The 26290-nt window shown below is 33.0% G+C and overlaps 1 protein-coding gene across 2 annotated transcripts in view; it reads left to right on the top strand.

Moving 5' to 3' along the window:
* SLC12A2 (solute carrier family 12 member 2) overlaps positions 1-26290 on the top strand; it is an 88247-nt gene that overhangs the window by 38793 nt on the left and 23164 nt on the right. For both annotated transcript variants that reach the window (XM_090276653.1, XM_090276654.1), the window contains exons 5-15: positions 638-777; positions 2495-2605; positions 4583-4691; positions 9560-9687; positions 9803-9887; positions 12557-12708; positions 18268-18375; positions 19404-19527; positions 20573-20674; positions 22104-22259; positions 23514-23613. In XM_090276653.1, the coding sequence (XP_090132779.1) occupies positions 638-777; positions 2495-2605; positions 4583-4691; positions 9560-9687; positions 9803-9887; positions 12557-12708; positions 18268-18375; positions 19404-19527; positions 20573-20674; positions 22104-22259; positions 23514-23613 (1315 nt within the window). The remainder of the gene's footprint in view (positions 1-637; positions 778-2494; positions 2606-4582; positions 4692-9559; positions 9688-9802; positions 9888-12556; positions 12709-18267; positions 18376-19403; positions 19528-20572; positions 20675-22103; positions 22260-23513; positions 23614-26290) is intronic.

Here is a 26290-nt window from a genome sequence, read left to right on the forward strand (position 1 = left end):
TTGTCAATTTCTGTGAAATATCCTGGTGGGATTTTGATTGGAATTGTGCTGAATCCAGAGATCAGGTTGGAGAGAATAAGCATCTTAACTATATCTTCCCTTCCATAAACATGGTATTTCTATTTAGTTCTTTTGGGGGTTTAAGTTGTCAGGACACAGATCTTGCAAATATTTTTTTAGATTTAGACTGAAGTATTTCCTGTCTTTGAGTATATTATAGTTACTTTAAAAAATTTCAATTTCTAATTATTCATTGCTGGTATGTGGAAAAATGGTGGATTTTTGTATATTTGCCTTGTGATATGTTTGTGTTAGCATTTTCCAGAGAAACAGAACCTATAGTGTGTGTGTGTGTGTGTGTGTGTGTGTGTGTGTGTGTGTGTGTGTGTAGATTTAGTTAGAGGAATCGGTTCCCATGATTATGGAGGCGGGATGTCCAAAGCCTGCAGAGTGGGCTTGCAGGCTATAGACCCAGAAAAGAGCTGATGTGTAGTTCAAGTCTGAAGGTCATCTGCTGCAGAATTTCCTCTTCCTTGAGGGATGTCTGTCTTTGTTCTGTTCACGCCTTCGGCTGATTATGGAGGAAGACATTTAAAATACTAACTTTAGTACTGTCATCTGTTTTCCTTTTCTTTAGGAGGAGCATATTATTTAATATCCAGAAGTCTAGGGCCAGAATTTGGTGGTGCAATTGGCCTAATCTTCGCTTTTGCCAATGCTGTTGCCGTTGCTATGTATGTGGTTGGATTTGCAGAAACTGTGGTGGAGTTGCTTAAGGTAATTCACCTTTCCTCTAGTCATTTGTTTCCCAACTCTTTACTGAGGGCTATGTGCCACTCAACATAGTATGTGCTAGGAAAGCAGTAATGAACACAACACTCATCCTTCAAGAAGTTCAAGGTGTGAGGTAGACAAAGAGGAAAATCATAGAATGTCAGAAGTGGGTAACTGTAGGAGACCTTGGCAACACAAAGAGGGATCAGATCATTTAACTTACCATTCATAAATGGGGGCTGGCAGAAGAGTGTCGAGGAAGAGAGTCTAGACTTTAGCAAGCAGATAGGAGAGGTGGGATGTGGTATGAGGGCAACAGGGAAGAAAAGGAAACAGGCCTGGAAGGGATGGAGTATGATATGTTAAACTTCAAATATTTCTGTATGACTGGAGTACAAAGTGGCGAGAGATTTTAGACTAGAGAGAGGAAAAAGTTTCAAGTCGGGAAGAATCTTGATCAATATTAAATGAGGTCTTATCTTGATTGGAGTTGGGTACCATGACATGATGTGATATCATAATATGACCTAATGAAAACCTGACCACAGTGTAGAGAATGGATTGAAGGAACACAGCTGGAGATGGAGACCATTTAAAAGGTGGTTGTAGCTATCTTTGGAGAGGAGATATAGCTTATATAAAAACAATGATGAGGGGCTGGAGAGGTGTGGGTGAGTTTGACAAATTTTAAAATCATCGAGAAAGTGGATTGATGATGAATGGGATGGGGGAAATTAAAGAAAGAGGACTTCAAATTTATACACAGATTTCTGGGTTGGAGATTCAGATGGAAGGCAATACCATTCACTTGAGATAGAGAACACAGGACAGTTTAGTTTTAGGTGTCTTAATTTGAGGAACCAGCTGTGTGTCTAAGAAGAGCTAGCCAGAAAGCAGGTGAAAACACTGCTCTGACGTTTAGAAGAGAATTTGTTTGAAAAGAATCATTGTATGTGTATAGTTAAAACAGTAGAAGAAAAATAGAATTTGGTATTATTAAACGCGAGGAACCTCAACTGACACGGTTGTTCATGTTAGCTTATTGAAACTCCTTCTGTAATAGTATGTGGTCCATTAGGAAGGATAGAATCTGAAAATAGCTGATGCTTATATTGGCATTGCCCTCACAGGTGTAAGCCAAGGTTGAAGGAAAGAAGGGCTGTACATAAGCAAGCAATAAGATCAATAAGAGGAGTTCTTGTTCTTTTATTGTTTAATTTAGTTGTTTTTTTTGCAGACTTTTTAACTTGTAATATATGTTTTAATTTTATTGGTACTAAACCACAAATACTTTTTTGCTCATATAACAGGAACAGTGTATTTGGACAACTGCATGGAAGTGTATTCATCTCTTATCTTTATGCAAACTAAAAGACCATTTCAATCACGAGTTCACTAATCACAGTGAATGTAAAATAGTTCTGCTATGTAACTTAAGAAAATCCTAACTAATGTACAGTTTAGTCATATTATGATTTTTATTTATTCGTTAGCAATTCCCTATTTGATTACTGCATCTGATTAAATATAGCATTAATTTGATCATATTTTTGATGTTATCAGATACTTTTACATAGGTCTCCCTATTGGTTTATTAAATAGGCATTTATTCAGCTTCTACATGCAAGGCACTGTGATATCTAAAATGTTTCAAAAGAATTAAAGATTTAATCTAAAATAACTAATATAGCTTGTTACATTTATAATTTTCTTTTTCTAGGAACATTCCCTTTTTATGATAGATGATATCAATGATATCCGAATTATTGGCGCTATTACAGTGGTGATCCTTTTAGGGATCTCAGTAGCTGGAATGGAGTGGGAAGCAAAAGTAAGTAATGATATCACTGGAATATCTGTAAATATTTAATGTAGGAACTTTTACAGCTTTTGTTTTAGGAATGATATAAAGTGTGGTAACATTTTTAGATTTTGAAAGTTCCTAAGTAGCCATTTTCAGAGAAATTTATGTATAAGGTTATTTTCTAATTGACAAGATGGGGATATTTGCAGATAGCCATCAGTCTAGGATCCAGTTAAACAAGTACTTTAAAATTTTTTGACTTCCTACCTTCCCTCTACCCCTTCCTATGATTTACATTATATAGAAATGCTCAGGTCAGTATATGAGGTAGTCCAAATTAAACTGTTGGCTTTGTAATTTATTTAAAAGTTCAATTTTAAAAATAAACAGAAGAGGCAGTAAAATTCAATTTAGTACCATTAGGGATTATAGAAGCTATTCATGCTCCTTGCTCTTGAAATCTCAGAAATCATGACTATCCAAGTCAGTACCATTGTTTCTGGAAAAAATGCTGAAATCATATGTTCATATATAGAAAGAGCACCCAAAATACAGGGGTGGGCAAAAGTAGGTTTCCACTTGTGGGTAGACGAAACACAGAATTTATTCTTGTATTATCATTATTGAAGGCCAGCTTTTTGAGCACTTATGAGCTTTTTGAGCACTTATGAGATTGTACTTAAGTGCACTGTGCCATTGCTATTGTAATAATCATAACCTGCAATGTCTTTTCCAGAAGAACAACTATAAATCTACTTTTGCCCACCCCCGTATATTGCTGTATCTTTGAGAGAATATGCCACATAATAGAGTTCTTGTTTCTTGAGTAATGCATATTCACAAAGATGCTGGTGAGCATCTCAAAGTCACTTCAGATTTCTTTGTGTTTACTTTATAGATTTTATAAAATCACACATTTGTATTATATATGAGCTATGATAATATTTACCAGATCAAAAATTAGGACAATCCAAAAGAATAATTTTTTCATGGTAGGTAAGTCATTAGTATAAAATTAAATCATTTAACAAATTGACTTTACTAAAAAGAATTTCAGTACTTCCTGGAACAGTACTATAAAAATGGTCCTTATTCCCACAGATGACACAGTTTTTCATGAGTATCTGCTCAATTTTGTAGGGAGGTGGAGTGTGGGGGTGGGGTGAAGTAGGGGTCAAAAGGTACAGGCTTGCAGTTATTAAATAAGCCATGGGATGTAATGTTCAGTTAATAATATTGCATTGTATATTGGAAAATTGTTCAAAGAATATATCTTAAAAGTTCTCATCCCAGAAAAAAGAAATTGTAACTGTACAATGATGTTAACTAGACTTCTTATGATTATTTTGCAATATATATGAATATCAAATTATTATGTTTTACACCTTAAACTAATATATTGTTATATGTCAGTTATATCCCAAGAAACAGGCAACACGGAAAAAAGTGAAAGAGGAGAGATGGTAGTTCTCATAGATTGTTCCTTTTTTCAACCCCATTGCTACTTGAATTCCCCTCCAGGGTGTTGTCTTCTTTTTATACTTTTCCTTCTTTTCATATAGCTGTCACACATTGAACATGATGTTTGGACTTGGTATAAAACTTGCGTTTGTAGCAAATATGTTGTCCATGTCTCAAGATTGTACCGTACGGTGGAGGAGACAGGAAAGAATGATACCTAGAATGAAAAGCCTGCAGTGTTTTGGATGTATAGTGCTTTGTAATTTGGGGGAAGGTATGCACATCATTAATTCATTGCAGATATATATGGCCTCATGCTACCTTTGCTATTCATTTTTCTCCACTCTATTGTGGGAATACAATACATGAAAAGATTGTTCATTTAATAAAAGTTTGTGGAACATCTACTCTGCATGGCATTGTTTGAGGCACTGAGGAAACAAGACAGAACTCCTTTCCCCCATGGAAGTTTTATTCTAGTGGGACTGAACCAATGTACAACATAAGAGATTTGATTTTGATTTTTAATGTTTAAAATTCTAGGCTCAGATTGTTCTTTTGGTGATCCTGCTACTTGCTATTGCTGATTTCATCATAGGAACATTTATCCCATTGGAGAGCAAGAAGCCCAAAGGTTTCTTTGGTTATAAATGTAAGTAAAAAAGACAGAATATTTTTAAAGGTGCATATCATACCATTCTATTAGTAAATAAATTTAGTACATTTTAGATATTTTGTAGTGTAATTGAGTTTGGTGTACAGCAGTCCCTCTCTATATCGCAGTTCACTTATCGTGGCCTCACTGTATCACAGGGTTTTAAAAATATTATATTTAATTATTTATCGCAGACTTTTCACTATATCGCGGGATTTTGTGGTACTGTTTACATGTGTTGTTAAAGTTATGTAGGTTTAAGAGTGTTGAATATGTTTAAGAACATAAGTAGTGTTTATAAAAGTGTGGGAAAGGTTAATAAGGGAGTGGGAAAGGTTAACAAGGGACTGGGAACGGTTTATAAGTGTGTGGGGAGGGTTTATAAAGCCTTAAAATATATATAAATACTAAAATAAATGTAAGGTTCCTACTTCGCGGATTTTCACCTATCGCGGGGGAGTCTAGAACATAATACCCACAATAAGTGAGGGAAAACTGTAGTGACTAATTGACAATTTAATTTAGTTTTGTATTTTTTATATATGTTACAATTGGAGTAAAAAATCACCTTTATTTATCTTACCTTTTCATCATTAGCAACAAAAGGTAATAGAACGTAAAAAAAAAAATTAGTGCTACTGAAAAAAGGTGCTTTAGTTCTCCACTAATTTTGGGAATTTGTAAGTGAAAGATAACTTTTGTTCTGACGTGGTTTTTTCATTCTTTTAGTTGTATTTCAGCACAACAGTCTAAACATTTCTGAAACAGAAAGTAACAAGAAATATTAGTTTCCATGTAATTGCAGTTTAAGCTTTCCTACAGTGTGCATTATTAATTATGTGAGAATTTTCCACAGTTTTCATCTTCTGTAACCCTTTTCATTCTGCATCTAATTGTCACTACTGGTGACATTTACTTATTATTTCCTAAAGGATTTATCTGTATCTTCCCTGTTCCTTTTCCAACCCCTACTTCCCACCCCCAGCCCTCATCCTCTCCCCACTTAATTAAGCAACTCTGAACCTATCTCGACAAAATAAAATGAAAGTGGGAAAGAATAGTTGCAATACCATCAGAGAGGCTTATCACTTAGGGGTAATAGGTCTGTCTGTCTTCAATTGACAAAAACTCCTTGATTTGAAGCCCTGGAGGGAAAGGTCTAGTTCTCTTGAATCTTGTTGCTGACTGGTAACAACATACAGCCCTTGGATCATATGTGAATAGAACTGGTTTGCTCTGTATCAGACCCTGGCTTAGTTGGCTGGGCAATTTCCTGATATGAATTGTTTCAAGGTATGTACTTATCTTAACCAAGAATACCTGCCTATAATTTGTGCTTACTGGTTTTTGGTTGATAGTGTGATTCTTGTTCTAATACTGTTCATGCCTCCTTCTAAACTGGGCTTTTAAATTCCCGATTTCCTGGTTTGGGGGAATAGGTGACTACTAGGCATGCCATAAGTGAAAGTCTGTAATCTCAGTTAGGTAGATAATTTTCTGTATTTTGTGTTCTTGTAAATTATATTTGTGACACTTCTAATTATAAATGACTTTTACTTCAGTTCTTTAACATTATACATGTTTTTGAACTTGTCACATTTTTTTCCTAAAATAAGTATTAAAAGTTATAGTGAATGATTCTAAAAATATTCCTAATATATATTTTCTGTTTTGACTTTAATTGATTTGAAAATATCTGCAAATATCTGCTAGGCCACATTTTTAATTTCCTTTTTTTTTTTTTTTTTTCAGATCCTTAGCAGCTTATGTATGACATAATTAGCTAGAATAGTAATAATTTATATTATATTTAAGTAGCACATCTGGGCCTATTTCAGTCAGAGGTAAATAAATCTAAATATATTTTGGAATGTGACTTTTCTTTTTTGGTAGTTGTTACTGCTTGGTTTTCCTCTCATAATATTAAGGCATTGTCAGTAGTAAACAGGTTACATTGTTAAACTTGTCAGTTCAAATGACTACTTGATACGGGGATTCATCTGTTCCTCTTTTTCTTTCTGATGTAAGAAGTATCTCTTTCACCAAAGACCAGTCCCTCTCCTGTATTCTGGATCCTGTTTCTTTCATTTTCTCAATGACATTCATCCTTTCATAATTGATGTGCTTCCCTGTATCAAAACTCTTACCTCTATATAAGCTTATGAACTTGCTCTAGTAACTCCCATCCTTGAAAATGCTATCTCTTGTCTTTTATTCTCCTCTACTTACCACCGCATTTTTCAGTTCCCTTTCATAGACAAATTTCTCAAATCCATACCTGTCACTTATTTCTTATTTCAGAATAATTTCAAACTTAGAGAACTTGAAAAATTGCTAAAATAAATCTCTCACACTCTTCACCTAGATTCACCAATGACGAATGCTTTTATATTCTGTCTTTTTGCCACATTTATTTTATCACTTAATATATATCTAATTATTATTACTATGATTGCTAAACTTTTTGAGAGAAGTTGCAGAAATCATGACTTTATCTCTAAACATTGTACTTAAGCATATATCTACTAAGAAAAAGGACAATTCAGGAAATTTAACTTTGACAGAATGCTAATATCTAATATATGGTTTATATATAAATTTTCCCAATCGTTTCTATAAAAATATTTGTAGCAACTTTTTAAAAAACTATTCCACGGTCTAATTCATGATCATTTATTGCATTCAGTTGTCATGTCTCTTCATTCTTTTGTAAAATTGTTATTTACGTAATCTTCAATCTCCTTGAATCTGAAACAGCTCCTTAGCCTTTTTTTGTTTGTTTTTCATGATATTGACATTTCTCAAAAGTACAGGCCATTTGTTTTAGAGAACACCATTCAGTTGTATTCATCTGATTTATTTTTATAGGTTTAGGTTATTTGTGTTTTCTAGGAACACTACATGAAAATGTTGTCCTCACATGATGTCACTTTTTCCCATCAGTGATGGCTTTAACATTGGTGACTTAGAGTGGTACCTGAGAGGTTTCTTTATTGTGAGGTTGCCATTTTCTTCCTTGTAATTAAGTAATAATCTGTGATGGGATACTTGGAGACTGCGTAACCCATTTCCCATCATACTTCTACCAAATTATTTTATTTCCTTCATTTTAAACCCTTCTCTGACTTCTTCTGTCTGTCAAGGTGACTACCACATGGTGGTAGATCCAGTGTGCAGTATTCTAGTCCTCTCCTTCTCAGGAACATTATACTTAGTTGTCCCATCCTCCTTGAAATGCCTTTCTTGTTTTGTTTGATGTCACACTGGTCACTATTACTCCTGTTACCCCTTCTCTTCTTCCTAACTTCTAAATGTCAGAGTTGCACAGGTCTGGTCCTGGGCCTTCTAACTATATTCTGTCCTTTGATAATATGTTCCTCAATTTTCCAAATGCTGCAAGAGACTGACATGTTTCTATGCTTAGATTCTGTTTTAAACTCCAGGCATACATAACTGCTTATTTGATGTGTCTCCTATCTAATCCTCAGAATTTCCACTTGAGCACACGGAAGAAGCCAGGGTCTCAATGTTTCCTACTTGCCCCTTTACTTTCTAATCTTTCTCTTATCAGTATATTATTCTCCCCTCATAGATTGAATCACGAGTACCCACCTAATTGGTCTTCTTGCTTCAGATGTTGATGCCTTCAGTACACTCCACACAGCATCCATGCAAGCCTTCATCACATCATGTCACTTGCATGTTTCTAAGCCTGTGTTGGGCTCTTCATTATATTTAGGATAAAATCTGAACTCCTTTAAAATTTTGCATTGTCTCATCCCTGCTGATCTCACCAACCTGATTTTATTCTCCTCCTTACTATATAAGAGCTTTACATTCTTTTAATTCCTCAAAAGAGCTAAGCCTTTTTCCTACCTCTGGGCCTTTTCCTGGTGTAGTCTTTCCTCTAATCATCACCTGGCTGATTCTTGCTCAGTAAAGCCTCCTTTTAAGTATTGTCTCCTTAATTATAGCACTTTAGCCTTCTGTAACCACATTGAATTAGTCTTTTTTTTTTTTTTATTTTTTTTTATCACAACACCCTATTTCCGTTAGTACATTTACTGCTATTTACAATGAACTGTTATTTTACTTATTGTGTAGCTCCCCATTGATACTCTCAGGTTCCATAAAGGTAGAAAGCATTGTCTAGCTTCTTAGTATTGTATCTCTTGACATACTAGATGGCTTCAAGTACAGGACCTGGCACATTGTAGTAACTTAAATATTGAATGAATGGGTGGATGGATACATAAATGACAGTTAATTGGTTGTTTTAGTGTCAAAACCTGTCAGAATAGATGGAAACAGTAGGACTGGTTGAAGTTTTCATTACTGTTGAAATGGAAAGGACCTTTACCTAATTTGCTTTAGCTAAAATTATCTGGAAGCCTCCAAAATAGTCCCCAAAATCAAACAAGCCACCACTAGAAAATAGAGGAAGCTGTACAGATAGTATTGAAGTTGGATAGAAGAAAAAAAAATGGTTCCAGATTACTATGATGTTCCTTTTGTTTTCCTATCTTCTTTCTTATTTCTTTGACCTGAGATTAAGGGGTTTATCCACACTTTGATTTAAATTTGCACTAGAGATAACACTCAAGTTACAGGTGATTGAAATTTGATTATTAAGGTAAACAAAGTAGTAGGGAATGTCCCAGGTCAAATCATCATTTTGGTTGTAAACTGTTCCCTCGTATGACAAAAGAGGAATACCAATATGTGAATTAGTAAACACTGAAGAGTTTATCAGTTATTTGAACTGAAGAAATGTCAGGGATCATACTTACCACTTATTCCTGACCTAAACTATTATAGTCTAATCTGCTTTCTGTTAATTGCGAAAAATATTTTGTTTTCTACAGCTGAAATATTTAGTGAGAATTTTGGGCCAGATTTTCGTGAGGAAGAGTCTTTTTTTTCTGTCTTTGCCATCTTTTTTCCTGCTGCAACTGGTATTTTGGCTGGAGCAAATATCTCAGGTGATCTTGCAGTAAGTACTGTATTGATTATATATTAAAAAGCACTGTATTGATTATATATTTAAAATGGTATACATACATTTATTTTTTAAAGGAAGACTTAAAAAAAATCTTCTTGTCTTCTAGGACCCTCAGTCAGCCATACCCAAAGGAACACTCTTAGCCATTTTAATCACCACGGTGGTTTACGTAGGAATTGCAGTGTCTGTAGGTAAATAGCCTTACATTTCTTTGTATTCCAGAAATTCCATGATGTACCTACTAGAGTTATTTTGTGACATTTTAAAATTCAGAAATAGTTCAATAAAAAAGACATATTGTGGCATATTTTAATTTAGAAAGTTTTAAGTAAATGATCTATTGCTCCTCCTCTGGGATTTTTATTAATTATAATAAATGAGAAAATTATATAAAATCTTACTTGTAAACTCTTAAATTTCAGAGATATATTTATAGAAAATATTATTTATATGTAAAATTCAATGAACTTAACTCTGATCTTTAAAATTTCTTGAGTATTTTTTACATATGGTAATTACTTAATATTTTCTTGTAATCTTATTATATGAAGATTATCTAAAGGCCATTAAGCAGTACCTAGCATTTTTTTAATTATAAAAACTGATTTTGATAAACAGGAAGTATACTGCATTAAATGAAAAAACTTACTAAAGTCTTAGTAAATTGAACTAAAATGGTGTTTACCATTTTGTTACATTTAAGGATGTGTAGCATTTTAGAACTTAAAAGGACTTAAGTGGTCATCCAGTCTCTAAAATCAATGCTTTATAGGTGATGGAGATGAAGTTTAGAGATTTCATTACCAAGGATAACTGGTGCTTGCTTTAAAGAATTGTTTTCATGGCAAAGCAGGTCTTAAGGATTTTTGTCTTTTGTTTTCCAAATAAAACCTCTATAGGCTATTTATAAGAATAGTATCTTTAATCGAAACATTCTAGTCCAGAAAAAAATTAATAACTTAATTTGCATATAATTTGCATACAGTGATTAGAGGGATTGTCTCAAATTTATTAACACTTCCATGAAACTATATACTTTCCACAGGAAACATGTATTCTTGAAATGTAAGCATTATTTTTAATGTATAAACTCTGAAGTTCAAATTTTATAGTTAAATATTTTAACCATACTATAAGAGTCAATTTTGTTTTAATACCTATTTTAAAAAATCACAGAATCCAGATTCATACAGTATAGAATATAAGGTTTCCATAATATTTCAGTAAGAAATTTCATTTTTGCCGTATATTCAGTCATTTGGGGGAAGTAATGACAGGACTTTTTTTTTTTTATAAACTCTGCTGCTTATTTATGTAAATTGATATTGAAATTTCACTAAATGAGAGGAATGCTAATATTCAATATTAATGTGGTGGACTAAATTAAAATATTTATTTAGCCTTAGAATTCATACATAAATCTCATTTTTTAAAAATAAATGCACTAGATGATATTTATAATCTTACCAAAATACAAAATATTTTTTGTTCCCTTAAAAGTTCCTACCTAACATTCTTGTATATTTCATACATAAGATAAAGAAAATCTAGTTTCATAGCCAAAGAAAATTTAGTTTTAATTTAAAGAATGATTTAACTGAATATATTTTAAATTGGAAATTATTTGTTATAGCAGATAAATGTTTTCTGTTTTTATCTGACCCTCTAATAACTACTGGCCTTCATACCTGTTTTATTCTATCTACACCAGCCCTTGGAGCAGTAGGAGTAGCCCTTTCTCCCTGATAATTCAGTGGCTGAACTAGTAAAGGTTGCTTCTACACCAGTAGTTGTATAACTAGTTCAAAGTGATGGAGCTATTTTTCCACCAAATATATTTTGGAATATAAAACACATAAAAGTGTAACTGCTTTAGGGCTAGTCAGGGCTCAGTTCTTCCCTCACCCCTCAGTGGTTTCAGAAGTACCTTTAAGGAAACATGGTTTTGCAAATGTTGTTCTGAAAGTTAGATGAAGAAATTTAAGAAAAAAGAACTGTATAGTTTGTCTAGTCATTAAAACATTCTCTCCTTCAAACTTAATTTTCCCTTTATTCAGTTTTTTCTGTAATGCTTATATTACCTCATATATGATGAGATAGTAGTGTTGAAATACTTCAAAAGTAAAAGTGCTTTCATCAAGAAAATTATTTAAATGTTTATTATGGGAGTTTTCAATTTTGCACAAACGTAGAGAGCATTTTCTAATGAGCCTATTGTAACAGCTGTCACCCCGCTTCAAAAAAGTTTTCAAGAACTGTCAGTGCATGATTGATCTTGTTCCATCTGTAGCCATTTACTTTGCCCCATAGATTATTTTTAAGCAAATCTCAGGTAACATATTTTTTTTAATATCAGCATAGACTTATTTGAGACAAAGGTTTAAATAGAATTATAATTCATTTATGTTCAAATTGTTTTCCCCTACAGAAAGTATTACTTGAAGTTTGATCTTTTGCAGATTTCAAATATAAAATATTTGGAATATAGGAAAATATTTCTGCCATTTGGAATTCTTCCAGTACAAGGTTTTTATATTTACTTAAGGACATCTTAACCAAATAGGCAAGGATATAGTTTTTCTAGTACACCATTTATAAACAACCATTTACAAGGTTGTTAAGTATATATTTGTAAATACTACTCTTTTTAAAGTTCCATTTCACAACTTAAATATTGGGGAGAATGGTCCTTTCCAAATTTTGTTTCGTGTAAAGCTATCTTAACTGTAGATGCAGTGTGTGCTATTATAAGCAGGTATATACGTGGTCAGTATCATAATTTCTTTATGGGTATGTGTAATTTTGAAATGAATATAAATGCTAGCTATATTATTTGTTCTCATTTTCACTTGTGCTTCAGGTTCTTGTGTTGTGCGGGATGCCACCGGGAACATTAATGACACTCTTATAACAGAGCTAACAAACTGTACTTCTGCAGCCTGCAAATTAAACTTTGACTTTTCTTATTGTGAAAGCAATCTTTGTTCCTATGGCCTAATGAACAACTTCCAGGTGAGCATCAGGTTTATGTAATGCACGCATTCTATATTTATCTAGATGTCAGAGTGCTATCAAATCTGACCATGCAGAGTACAGCGGTAACTTAGAAAGGAGGGCTGTTCTTACAATATTCCTACATATATTTTTTTAAAAGACTGTAGGTAACTAATTGGACTAACAGAAAAATATGAAAGAATAAAATCTGAAGCCATTCAAGAGCAAAAGGACCCGCAAGGGTGACACTTGGAGTGTACGGTCGGTGGTACACTGTTTCAGAAAGGAAGGAAGTATCAGGACAATCTCACACATGGTCCTATTTGTTGGGTCCATTGCTGGATTCTCTGTGTATTCCATTGATCTCTATGTGTATTTCTCTATCAGTACCATGCATCTTGATTACTGTAGTTTTATAGTAAGTCTTAAAGACAGGTTGATTGATTTATAGGTTTTTAGAAACCGATAACAGATTATATAAAGGGAGCAGTAATTACTAAAATTTAGAGGATAATTTTGAGTTGCTTTGAGAAGTCTTAGAATGCTAGAAAGAAACGCACACAAAGATGTAGTGGGTTCAGGAGACTAAAACAAAACATTCTGTGGTAACTTTTTGCAGTAGATGGTTCTACTAATTCAAAGTAAAAAGTAAAAATTTTGCTTTCTAGTGTTTTTCCAGTATTATGTGAACACCATAAGCAGAATAGTTGAGGATTTAATGTATTTTAGAACACTATAAATTTTATGTAGAAGATAAAATTTTTATAACAAAATTTTGGAACTTAAATTTTAAATGACATTTTTATTTTCTATTGTATAGCTTCAAGCAATTGACTGCACTTCCAGTGGTTTTAAATATCGAACCCAATTATGTAACAAAAGTTTGTTTTTGCTAGTCACAAGACTAGGCAAAATCATAGGAATGAAAGAAAGTATTCATGTCCAGCTAATGCTTCAGGCCAATTCTGACATTGATATTGTGTATGAAAAGCACAAATGTTGGTCTTTGCCCAGTGACTGAAATGCCAATCAGATTTCTGTGCTGCTGGCTTAAAATAGAAACGTGTGTTGTCTCTCTCAAGTCTAGTATGGACTCATTCAAGCAAAGAAGAGTTTTGTATGCTTAACGCTGCTTTTCTAATTTAAGTAAATTTTTTAAACTGCTTTGTAAAGTGATAAAAATGTGAAAAAAATCCTATGAAATATAAATTGCTAGTCATTCAAGAATGAAGAATGGAGGATAGCACATAACTAAGGAGTATATAAGCTGACGTCTCCATCATGAAATATATACAAAGCCACTCTATAATGCTGTTTTACATATACTTGACTTCTCGTACTTCAGGAGAAAAAGTGATTTGGTCTACCTTATTTGTCTTAAGTTTTAAGTTTTTATACATATGTTCTTACGTTTCTTATTCTAGTTCTACACTTTAATGTCCTCTGAAACCTTGACTCGCCATTGTTTAATAAACAAAATGTGAGCTGCTTTGCTTTCAGGCCAAGCACTTCATCCTCAGACTTATATTCCACTGCCTTCTATTGGGACTGGACTCCAATCATGGTGTGTTCGTATACATCTATATGTATACATGCTGACTCTACTTTCTTCCTTTATTTGGTGCTTCACTCTGCTTGGAATGCAATTACTTCTTCTTTTTATATATCCAAATCTGTGTGCCCTGAAGACTTTCTTGAACTATGCATCATCAACACACAAACCCAACACACAAAATTTCACCATTCATTTTATTTGCCACGTTTTTAACTTTCATTAGACTTGTCCTTTTTTCCTTTTTTATAGAGACAAAGTTATCTATTCCTTTTCTTGTTTCCAGTATATATTGTGGACAACACTGATGTTACCAGTATTGATGTTATCATTATTGTGGCTACTCAAATTTTATGATAAAATAGTGAGAAATGCAGAAATTATTGGGTAAATATATAACTAGAAAACAAGAAAGTTGGCAAATAGTGATTGCACATGCTAAACAGGGAGCATTATTTACCTCAATTTCAGGCTCTGGAAGAAGAGAAAATGTAATTTTTTTCTTCAAAACATAAAAAGTAAAAGGTTATGGTTGTAAGTAATGCCACTGTGTCAGTTTTGCCTTAATCCATCAATGTATCTCATTTTCTGTTCTCCACTTTTTTCTACATTTATCTCCTATCTTTGCACTTACTTAACTGTGAGGTCATTGCAGATAGTCACAGAATTCTATATCATCTATCTAACAAGTGTACATAACAGAAATGAAGTTTGCCCATATTTATCTTGCTCCACCTTATATGAGAGGGTGCCCAAAAAACCCACAATTTATTTATTAAAAAATGTGTATTTATTCTTAGATGTTTAAACTTCAGTCATTTTCAAAGTACTCTTCATTTGATGCAATATACCCATTGAGACTTTTCCACTGCTCAAAACATTTCTGAGCTCGTTGATTTTTGATGCCTTGTGCTTCTGCTATTTTTTGTTTCACCTCTTCCACATTGGCAACATGTTTCTCTTTGAGGACTTTTTTCTTCCAGGTAAGCAAACAAACAAAAAAAAATTGTTTAGGGCCAGATGGGGTGAATAGGAAGGGTAGGACACAGGGGTCATGCAGTTTTTGGTCAAAAACCACTGAACACTTAGCGCTGTGTGCACAGGTGCATGCATAAATCGTCCATCATGAAATGGGCAAATGCATTGAAAGAGTCTTCAAAAAAAATTCACTGAAGCCTAACACAGCCTCTCACAACAATGCCAGCTAGTACACTGGCTACAACACTCACCTACCGGGAGGGAAACCTGTACTACAACAGGCTTGCCCTCCAGAAGATAATTATGGTGTTTTTTTGAGTCCCCTTTTTTATGTCCTTTACAATTTCATTTTCTAAAGACGGTGTGGCAATGCTAAATAATCTAGCACTAATAACTGAAAAACGGTGCTTATGAAAAATGAATGGCATATATGTAACTACATTAAAGGGCTGAATAGGAAAGCATCTTTTCAAGTTTTTTCCTCCCAAAATAAGATTCTCAGAAAAGTCAATGCTAATGCATCTTAAAACTTGTTTTAATATTAAGTCTTCTTAAATACACATTTAAGTGAACTAAAACAGCTTATGTACACATAAAACCAGTCTTATGTATCATGGCCAGGTAATTTTACATGTGATTTAAAGTATTATAGTCAAATGTTTATGGTCACAAACTATTACAATAGTCATAAACAGCTGAAAAACTGATTTCCTTATCTCCTTGGTCTCAATTGGTGTGCTTCTTGGTGAATATAAATGAAAGGTAAATCTCCACTGATAAATGACTGGAGTAATGATCATCATTCACTGGTGGTGAAATTTATAATGGATGACTCTAGTTGGACAGTATCTGAATTTGTCAATAACTCTTCCATCTCAGTTTGGTATTTTGACAAATTTCAAAGGTGCATAGAACAGTGCAATAAATAACTGTGTGCCTACTCTTCACTTATATTTACTAGTTGTTTATATTTTGCCCCATTTGCTTATCTTTTTATGTATGTATGTGTGTTCTTTTTCTCCTCAAATATATAAGAAGAAACTTTAGACATTGCAGCCTAACAGTTTGGAATATTTAAAACATCCTATACAAGCACAGTACAGTTATCCCACTCAAGCAATTTAATGTTGATGAAATACTGTTAATTTAAATATATATTCCATATTCATATTACCTCACTTGTCCTGCGAAGTACTATATAGTTATTTTTCTCACATTTAGTATCCAGTCTGGGATCGTGCTTGGCAACTAGTTACCATGTTATTTTAAAATCTTTTAATCCAGAGGAATTCCCAGCTTGCCTATTATAATTTTTCAGGATGCTGACATTGTGACAAGTTATTTTGCATTGAACCCCTCAGTTTGGATTTATCTCATTGTCTTCTCATGATCTAAATGATCTATCCACTAAAAAAAAATTCACCATTGGGAAATGTTTGAACATTTACCAAGATAGGGAAAGCCATATAATGTATCTAAGCATACATGTTTTCCAGATTTACCAATTATTAGTACATGGCAAATTTTGTTTTATTTATAATTCCCACTTCCAGAAGTAAATCCTAGACTTAAATTATTTCAGCTGGAAATGTTTTCACATTAAGCTTTAAAAAGTACTGTTAAAAAAAACAAATAAATCCCCCCCCCAAAAAAAACATAATCACAATACCAAACAACTATCTCAATATCCAAAAAGGAAACAATCTTCCTAGCAGAAGTATATCACATCACCTTGAGATATTCTTGCCAAAAAACGTGTACTTTAGTCTGATTAACTGTCAAAATCTACCTAGCAGTTGACTAGAAATAGAGGTGAGAGGAACAGGCTAAAATAACAGTGGAGATACAGTCAGCAAAATCAAGAGGGGGTGGGGTTTATAGGAGAAATGACATAAAAATAATAAAATGTAAACCTGTAGATTTAAAAAGACTTTTAAGAGACACATCAAACGTAAAGTCTAATCCTTTTGCAGATCCTGATTTGCACAAACCATTTTGCAAAGCAAGAGAAGAAGGATAGTTTGGGAAATTTGAATGCTGATTGGTTATTTGGTGCTGTAAAAGAATTACCATATTTTTTGCTCCATAAGACACACTTTTTTTCCCCAAAAAAGTGGGGGGAAATGTCTGTGTGTCTTATGGAGCGAATATTGCATCACAGACCATGATGTGTATTACCTGACCTGTCAGCGGTGGCAGCAGCTGTTAGGAGAGGAAGCGTGGGCCCACGCGAAACCCATGGGGATGCTTAAATGTCCCACTTCACTGCTGAATCTCAGGGCGCCTGGTCAGTATGAAGATAGTGAAGAAAGTGATATCAGTGATTGTGAGCAACTGAGCTTCATAAATTCTTACACTAGCGATGATGAGTTCTTGGGGTTCCCAGAAAACTAGAAGAGTACTTGAACCTTAAAGTCTCTCCTCATCTGTTAATGACAGTGATGATGGTTCTTAATACCACTGTTGACTGCTGTTTACTTTACATGGTTGAAATATTCTTGTTATATTTTATTAAATATTTTATTACACCGTTTAGTTCAGAATATTTTTTTCTTGTTTTCTTCCTCTAAACCTAGGTGAGTCTTATGGTCAGGTGCGTCTTATAGTGTGAAAGATAAGGTATTTAGTTTTTAAGCTGTGACAGTGGCTTTGTAGTTAATTTTAAAAGTTCTTACCCATTAAGGTAAATACTGAAACATTTATGCATGAAATGATACATATGGTTTGATTCACAATAATGTGGAGATTGGCCCTGAGCTGATCATTATTGAAACTGGGTGATGGATGCTTGGTGGTTCAGCATGCTCTTCTCTCTGCCATTATGTATCTTTGAAATTTTACAAAATAAAAAAATTTAAGGTAAGGGTTAGTGGTAGGTTTGTTTCTGAATTTGTAATGTATATAACAAATTATTACTGTTTATTATTATTATCAGGTTCTCTCTAATGTTAGTCTTCTTTATTAAAATAATAATGATGTATAGTATTGTTTTCTTTTTTTTTAATTTTAAGACTTATTTTTTTCATTTTTACCACTTTTTTTTTAAGGTGATGAGCATGGTGTCAGGATTTGCCCCATTAATTTCTGCAGGTATCTTTTCAGCTACTCTTTCCTCTGCATTAGCATCCCTTGTGAGTGCTCCCAAAATATTTCAGGTAAGCATTACATGCTTTATTAAAGGGGAGTTTAAGGTAATATATTTTAATCTGGGATTGTAAATATTTTAAAATTATTTGCTTTTGTCAGTCCTATATGTTTATAATATTTACACATATCAAGACTGATATACTTAATTTTATGCATATGAATATGTATAATTTATAGAAATATTTGTGTATTTACATAATGTCAGAGTGTAGTCTTTGCATTATAGTTCTGGAAGTAGTGATGAATTGTTTTCTTTTATTTAGACATACTCTGTTAGTATTAATTTTCATAATGTCTCACCAAGGATAAGGAGTGTGGCCCAAGACCATAAAGCACAGGAATTAAGTACCTTGTTTTCATTAGCATGATGCTGATCTAAGTGTTTTATTTTTACAAATATCTGAATGCCTAATATTTGCTACATGGTGAGTTAGGTACTCAGAGCATAACGATGAATAAGATAGGCATTATCTCCCTTTAATGAGCATTAAATGAACAGCTGATACTGAATAGAAAATATTTTTATTACTAAAATCAACAGACTGTTGATTTTGCAGCGTTGTTTTTAATGATGTAGTTGTAGCCAGTTAGTAGAGTACAAATGTAGAATATATTTATTAAAAGTTTTCATTATTTTAACAAAAATTATTAATTTCTATAATTAGGATTTTTATCTGCTTTAAGTCTAGCATTTGGACTTGCTTTAAAGTAGGTTACACCTCCTTCATACTTCTCAAGCTTTCAAATTTCTTCTATTTCTATGCCTGATTTTCTTATTCTTTCTTCATGAAAGAACTTCAGTATGGGGGCCAGGTAAGGTGAATAAAAACTCCTGGTATTCTAAACCCTTTCTGATTCTTGAAATGTTTGAATCTTATTTCTAGTTTGTAGGTGAAGCAGTGTGAGACAGGAGAAAGAAAGAGGAAAAAGAATTAGAAACATAGGTTTCATTTCTGATTAACCTGTTATAACTGTAAGGAAAGCTGTATGCTGGATTTCAAAATGCTTCATTTTATTGTTTACATTTCTTCATTAGGCTCTGTGTAAAGACAACATCTACCCAGCTTTCCAGATGTTTGCTAAAGGTTATGGGAAAAATAATGAACCTCTTCGTGGTTACATCTTAACATTCTTAATTGCACTTGGATTCATCTTAATTGGTTAGTCAAATAAATGGTGTGCTAATGTAGATTTTGGTGCATTTATAATATTAGCCCTAAACATTGAATTATTAAGTAATAAACAATGTTACTTCATGTATTATACTGTTTGTTTCCAGTCAAATGAGTGTTTAAAAAATACTGCAAATAATAGCACTCAACACATATTTTCTAAAAATATTACCATCACTAAGTCCCCATTAAGGCTAGAAAGAATTCTTAGGTTCTTGTTGCTAAAACAAATACAATAATAGAATAAAGAAAAGGATTTCAGAGTCTCCCCTGAAAATAGGGCCTCCAGTGATATCTGCTCTTTGGCACTTCACCTCTGATCGTCATGGACTAATGGGTCTTACCCTTTTATTAAAAGCCTGATTTATTAAAAGTGTGGAAACGAACTCTCCTGTATTACTAGGTATTGATTTGGTATAGCTGCTTTCTGAGAACAACTTGGCAATATTTAGTTAAGTTTCCTGCAATCCAACAATTCTCTTTAGGGGCATGTACTCTGCAGAAACTTGCCTAAGTGCCCATTTACAGGAATATATTTAATGTTATTAATTATAATAGTCAAAAATGGAAGCAACCTGCATACCTATAATGGAAGAGTGAAACTGCAGAATAAAATACAGCAGTAAAAAAAGAATGAACTTTGTTTTTTTTCATATATAAATAAGGATGAACTTCAAATGCAATAAATGTAAAATCAAATTGCAGAATGATACATATAGTATGATACTATTTATATAACTTTTAAAACACCCAAAACAATACTATATAGTGCTGATTGACTATATATGTATGTAGTAAAACTATATAGCATTAGAAAAAATATATACCAACTTTGGATAAGTGATGTATACAGGGGGTATACATAAGGTTTTATATCTGAAAAGTACATGAAGTGTATATATTGCAACATGTGTTTATTAAATCTGGGTGATATAGGAGTAGCATGCTATTATCTAAAGGTCTGACTAATTCATAATTTTGTGAAGTCAAAGATATCTAATACATCAGTAAATATGCCTTGTTTCTTTTGCAGCTGAACTGAATGTTATTGCTCCAATTATCTCTAATTTCTTCCTTGCATCCTATGCATTGATCAATTTTTCGGTATTCCATGCATCACTTGCAAAATCTCCAGGTGACTTTTCACTTTTAAAAAGTTTTTAAAATGTGGTAATGTCTTTGATTTTAGAGGAAATAAAATTTGAACATATTTTTTTTAATTGTATGTATGGGATTCGCTCATTAATGCTCAGTCTGTCTTTATAGTTGAGTCAGATTAAGTGAGTCTTCAAAGACCGCTTTATCATGAAGTTTACTGGTAATATTCATGTTTTTTTTGTTTTGTTTTGTTTTCATCATTTAAGATAGCATTACTCCCAAATTCTGACCAGCACTGTGAAGTAATTATTTTGCTTTTTTATTTGTTTGTTTTTATTGTTTATTTAACTGCTTTCTCTTTCAGTTGTAAGAACATTATGACACAGTTAATCTGTCCAGAAATATTTTTAACACAATGAGTTCTGTGGAGTTCTAATATAGGGGGAGGTCTTTATCAACTGAAAATACTTCTGTTATGGGATTTTTGTTATAAACCATGACACCAGTTGGGCATCAGGGAAGGAAATGAAGGAACAAAAGCACCACGCCTTTAAGGGATCTAAAAGTCTCTCAGAGTAGGAAAGAATAAAGTAGGGAAACTTGGGAAACAAATATCTTAGTTTCAGGCTTTCTTAATTCTTTTTCAAATTTAAGAATATAAATTTTAGAGATGGATGTGGCTTTAAAAGGGTAACACAAGGGATCTTGGTGTTGGATTCTTCTTTAATTTGAATGTATTAAAATATACCAATGTCTTAGCTGTGATATTGTAGAATTGTTTTGCAGGATGTTTGGAATCTCTGTATTATTTCTTATAACTTGATGTGAATTTGTAATTATTTCAAAATTAAAAGTTTTAATTGAAATGATTTTAAAATAATAGATTTGCCTATAGAACCACCCATGAATGGACATTTTAAAATATTGTCTTCAACATTTTTTAGAGTGAAGTTTAATTCATATGTACTTCACCAAATGGGAAGATATGTTTCTATAATTAATTTTTTTAGCAAGTAGATGAATTTTTAACAATTTTAACATTTGTTCATACTGTTTTGTATATTGATCAGAATATGGATATGTCTCATACTAAAAATCAGGAAAGAAAGCCACCACACTATTAAGGACATAATTTAAACTTCTTTTTAAAAACCTCTAGTTTTTAGCATTCACTGGGGTAGATTTACTTACACTTTTTTGGTAGTTTATTGGATGCAGAACTAATAAGACAGAATAATGTGGAAGTAAATAGATGTGCTTTTTTAATGGCCATCAAAATTCATGAAATTAAATTGTGATTAGTAATGGTCTATGACTTCACTGTTTTATATTAGCCTTACACTTAATATTTAAAGCTCTCTGTGTAGCAGCCACAAAGAAAGTTCTTTTGTGCATGCATATGTACCATTGTCTAAAGCAGATGAGATACATGACTTTTGTGTACCTGTTTTATTTGTTATTGTTAGGATGGCGTCCTGCATTCAAATACTACAATATGTGGATATCACTTATTGGAGCAATTCTTTGTTGCATAGTGATGTTTGTCATTAATTGGTGGGCTGCACTGCTGACCTATGTGATAGTTCTTGGGCTGTATATTTATGTTACCTACAAAAAACCAGGTCAGTAACATTTCTATTTAGTGTTTCAAACTAGAAATGTCTAGAAGTTCTTTGTTATTTTTCATATCTAAGCATCATCTTTTATATATTTAAAAGGTACTCTGTGTAAACTTCACATATTTTATTTCCAAATACATGTACTTTTAATAGAATAATTACAAGGCACTTTATTCTGTGGAATTCCATTCTTACCCATAAATTAAATTTAGTACTATTTGTAGAAAAATAACAAATGTATACATTTAAAATTATTCTCTGAAAGGACTAGATTTGTAGTACTGTAATAGCTGTTAGCTTAAAAGCATATGTATATATCACCTACCATGGTCTTAGTATCTACTGTAATATGTACAACGGGATTTATAAAATACCAAAGACATAGTATCTTCCCACTAGCTAACTGCAGCAGGAAAAATTGGACAAACATGTTTTAACTGGGAAATAATCAAAGATTACCTAGAATGTGTCTTATTGATAACTGTTGGTATATCTTCACATAAGAAGATGATGTTAAGATATATTAGGATTGGTCCACTATTCATTGTGTAACCTGTAACACAAGATCCAGTGGTACAGGTTGGAAAAGTTTTGGCCCAATAAAATAGATTAGGGAGAGATTACAAGAGTAATTGCAGTGTAGTCATTTAAAACAGTGAGGAAACACTCTGTACTTGTAATACTACATGATGAAGTTTTGGATTGGAGTGGTGGCTTTAGAAATGAAACGAACAAAGAAGGTATTATTTTAACCATCTTAGAAGCAATAATTTCTGTAATATGCCTATTAAGTCTCTAACAAATGGGTAAAATCATCATTTGTGTCCAGGCTATTTATTCAATAAGGAAAAAAATTTGCTCATTCAAATAACTTAAAGCTATGAAGTACTATAAATAGGACTTCTTAACAGTTGGAGAGCTGCCTCTTTCCCTTTCAACCTTTGGCTATATAAACAATAATTTTAAAATGTTTTCTTTATTTATGAAAGACTCTTGAATTGCACACATAGCATGTTTGTAGCCATGTCATCTCAGTGTTTTCTAAATTGTAATATTTCTTTAAATGCAATTACAGTTCACATTAGCATTTTCTTAATGTCGTGCTGTGAACTTGAACTATTAAAAGTTCCAATTACAGTAGTTTAGCAGTTGACTTTGTAAATGCGCAAGCATTGTTTCCTTCTCTTTGTGTCTCAGATTGGTTATTGATTGGTTGTTAATATTGGTGTTCTGCTGCATAACACTGTCTTCCCACAGATGTGAACTGGGGATCCTCCACACAAGCCCTGACTTACCTGACTGCACTGCAGCATTCCATTCGTCTTTCTGGAGTGGAAGACCACGTGAAAAACTTCAGGTAAGTGATAAGGTAACAAAGAAACATTTTGTCTTAGGTGGCAATCAGTTACTCACTTATTGTTCATATGCTGACATTTCATGAAAAGTTCTCTAAAAGCATGGAATATTATTTTTGTTTTGGTTGGTCTTGGGCAGTTTATTCAAGTACAAAGTCAAAGTTCTTAGTTATTAAATTTTACAAAGAGATACATTATCATCTACCTTACAAAAATGTGAGCATTTTAGAGGTCTCATCTGAAGACTTTTAAATGTTAGGTATTATCAAGTAAACAGTGATTTCCCTCCGTGGCCATTGAAAGTCATGTAACTATAACTACTAAGTATGAAAGCCATAAAGATTTTTGGCATACCTTATTTTGTAATTTTATTAAGGCACTGAACATTTTCATGTTAGCCTCTTCTATCTCATTATTGACTAGCTGGAAACTAGTTTTAACGATAGAGTCAGTGCCGTAGAATATAGAGTATTTATTACTATTTTTCTCAATAAATGACTATATTTTTATCTTAATAGTTTATTGATCAGTCATAATTTAAAAACTATTCCTTAATTTAACATGCTTCTAACAATTGATAAGAATCACTAAAAGCACTATTGCTAAATCCAGAAATATTATTTACTTACATATATTCTTAGAAATTATAATTATTTTACTTAATTAAAGTAGGCTTGTCATTTTTTAAAAATAGATCATTAGACAGTCATTCTCATACTGTTCATTTAAGACTGGCTGTGAACAGGTGACTTTCTGTAGTCATGAGTAATCACCTCTTACTGGCTTCTGTGCAGTAAATATAGAAATATGTTCCATGTTTGTCAGTAAAATGTTTTTTAAAGAAACTGTGAAGAGAGGATGAGCATCGGAAAAGACTTGCTCTACCACATTTCTCCCAGTAAGAAAATGTTTTGTGTATTCCTTTTGTTATCTGTTTTGATTCACGCCTCCTCTTTTTTTTCTCAAATACAAAGTTACCAGAGACCACAGATCTGCAACTTCGGAGTAGAGAGAAATTGGGGGGAAGGGGTGGGAGAAAGAATGAGAGCCCCAGGAGGAAAACATAAATTTTAGTGCATTGTGGATAGTTGATGCCAAGTGTGGTAGAAAATAGAAAGCATTCCTTTACATAAAAAGTTGTGTCCCAGAACTGAGAGCATATATATTCAAGGGTCAAAGTTAATTTGCTATCAAACCTGTTGCTTTGGTTTATTATAGTGATGGAAATGTTTTTTAAAAAATACATTCTTCCAATAAAGCTTTTAGCATTTTCATCAGAATTACACATTAACATAGTTTAAAGAAGAAAACTTAGGTTTGTCATTACAATCAGTGTTTTCCCCACTTCTCATACTCCTGTCTCTCTCATTTTACAGGCAGCTATTTTCAACTCTTATTTCATTTACTGTTTACTTCATGTTTCTAAACAACGTGCTTATCTTGCTGTACTTTTGTTATTTTTAATTTTAGGCTTTATCTATTGATACTTTTCATCCACATGCACTCACCACACATACTCACCCCTCCTTTTCCCTCATCCTCCCAGAATATCTTAATGCCATTATTTTGATTGGATCATACTTGGTATTTTTTGTAACTTTTAAACATGATTCAGAGCTAAGTCTTGGTAAATTATGACTGCTTTTTCTTTCCTGTATGGCTGTTTTGTGTTTCTCTGGAGTCAATAATTTTATTTTCTTTTTTTTTTTCTTGTTTCACTTTTTATCATGATATAACTAGTTCACTAAACTTGCTGAAAGGTTCTGTTTCCTTCACTTTGTAATTTTTATTTCCTTGAAGTCTTTCTCACTGTTTCCTATTTCTTTAATTTGGGTTCTTAGATTTAGCCTTATCTTAAGTATCTGTGATCCTTGGCCAGGGAAGTTCTGCATTGGTGAGTAGGGCTTGTCAGTGAAGTCCTTAATGAGATTGATGTGGCCTTGCTGGTTCTTTAAGAAATTTAAATCATCTTAAAGACTTCCTTTTTTTGATCTGATTAGATTTCCCAGAAAATAATCTTTTAATCTTCTGCTTGTTGATAAACTCCTGGCCACCAGAATTCTGAGCAAAGTGGGGATGGCACTTGGAGATCTCTGCATACAGCTTATAAACATTCTCCTCACTTCCCTATTTAAAGTAGTTGTGTCTGCCCTCAGCTGTTGCTTGTGTCTCTCAGGCCAGGGCCCTCTCTAGCAAGTAAGGCCTGCCCTAATAGGATTGGGGAGGGAAAGGGACAGTTGCCCGTCACAGTGACGGAAATAATTTGTGTTTGTCTAGTTGCTTCTTAGGAAAACTTTAAACCAGTCCTTATTTTAGTTTCTTTAACACATCGCTCCCACCACTTCCAGGTGCATCTACTGCCTCTATAACTCCTAGGCATTTGGGTTATTTTTAGGTGTGAAATCAGGTAGCTTCACAGATTTCTCTTATTTAGGATTTAGCATTTTTCTGATTTATAAAATCTTGTATTGCTCTTGCATCTATTTTCTAGCTTTTAGTATTTCAGTGCTCTTGTATCCTACTATAAATGCTATTTATATTTTTGTGGTTTTGTGCCTTTAAAGATCCCATCATATCATGGAAATTTTTGAGGAAGACGTTAAAATGAAGGCAGTTGTTCATACTCTGCCACTGTTACTCAAAGTCATCCTCAGTGTATTTTGCACCATGCTTTCTTTG

The sequence above is a fragment of the Furipterus horrens genome, unplaced genomic scaffold, assembly GCF_987537825.1.
Source record: "Furipterus horrens unplaced genomic scaffold, mFurHor1.1.pri manual_scaffold_5, whole genome shotgun sequence".
NCBI lineage: Eukaryota > Metazoa > Chordata > Mammalia > Chiroptera > Furipteridae > Furipterus > Furipterus horrens.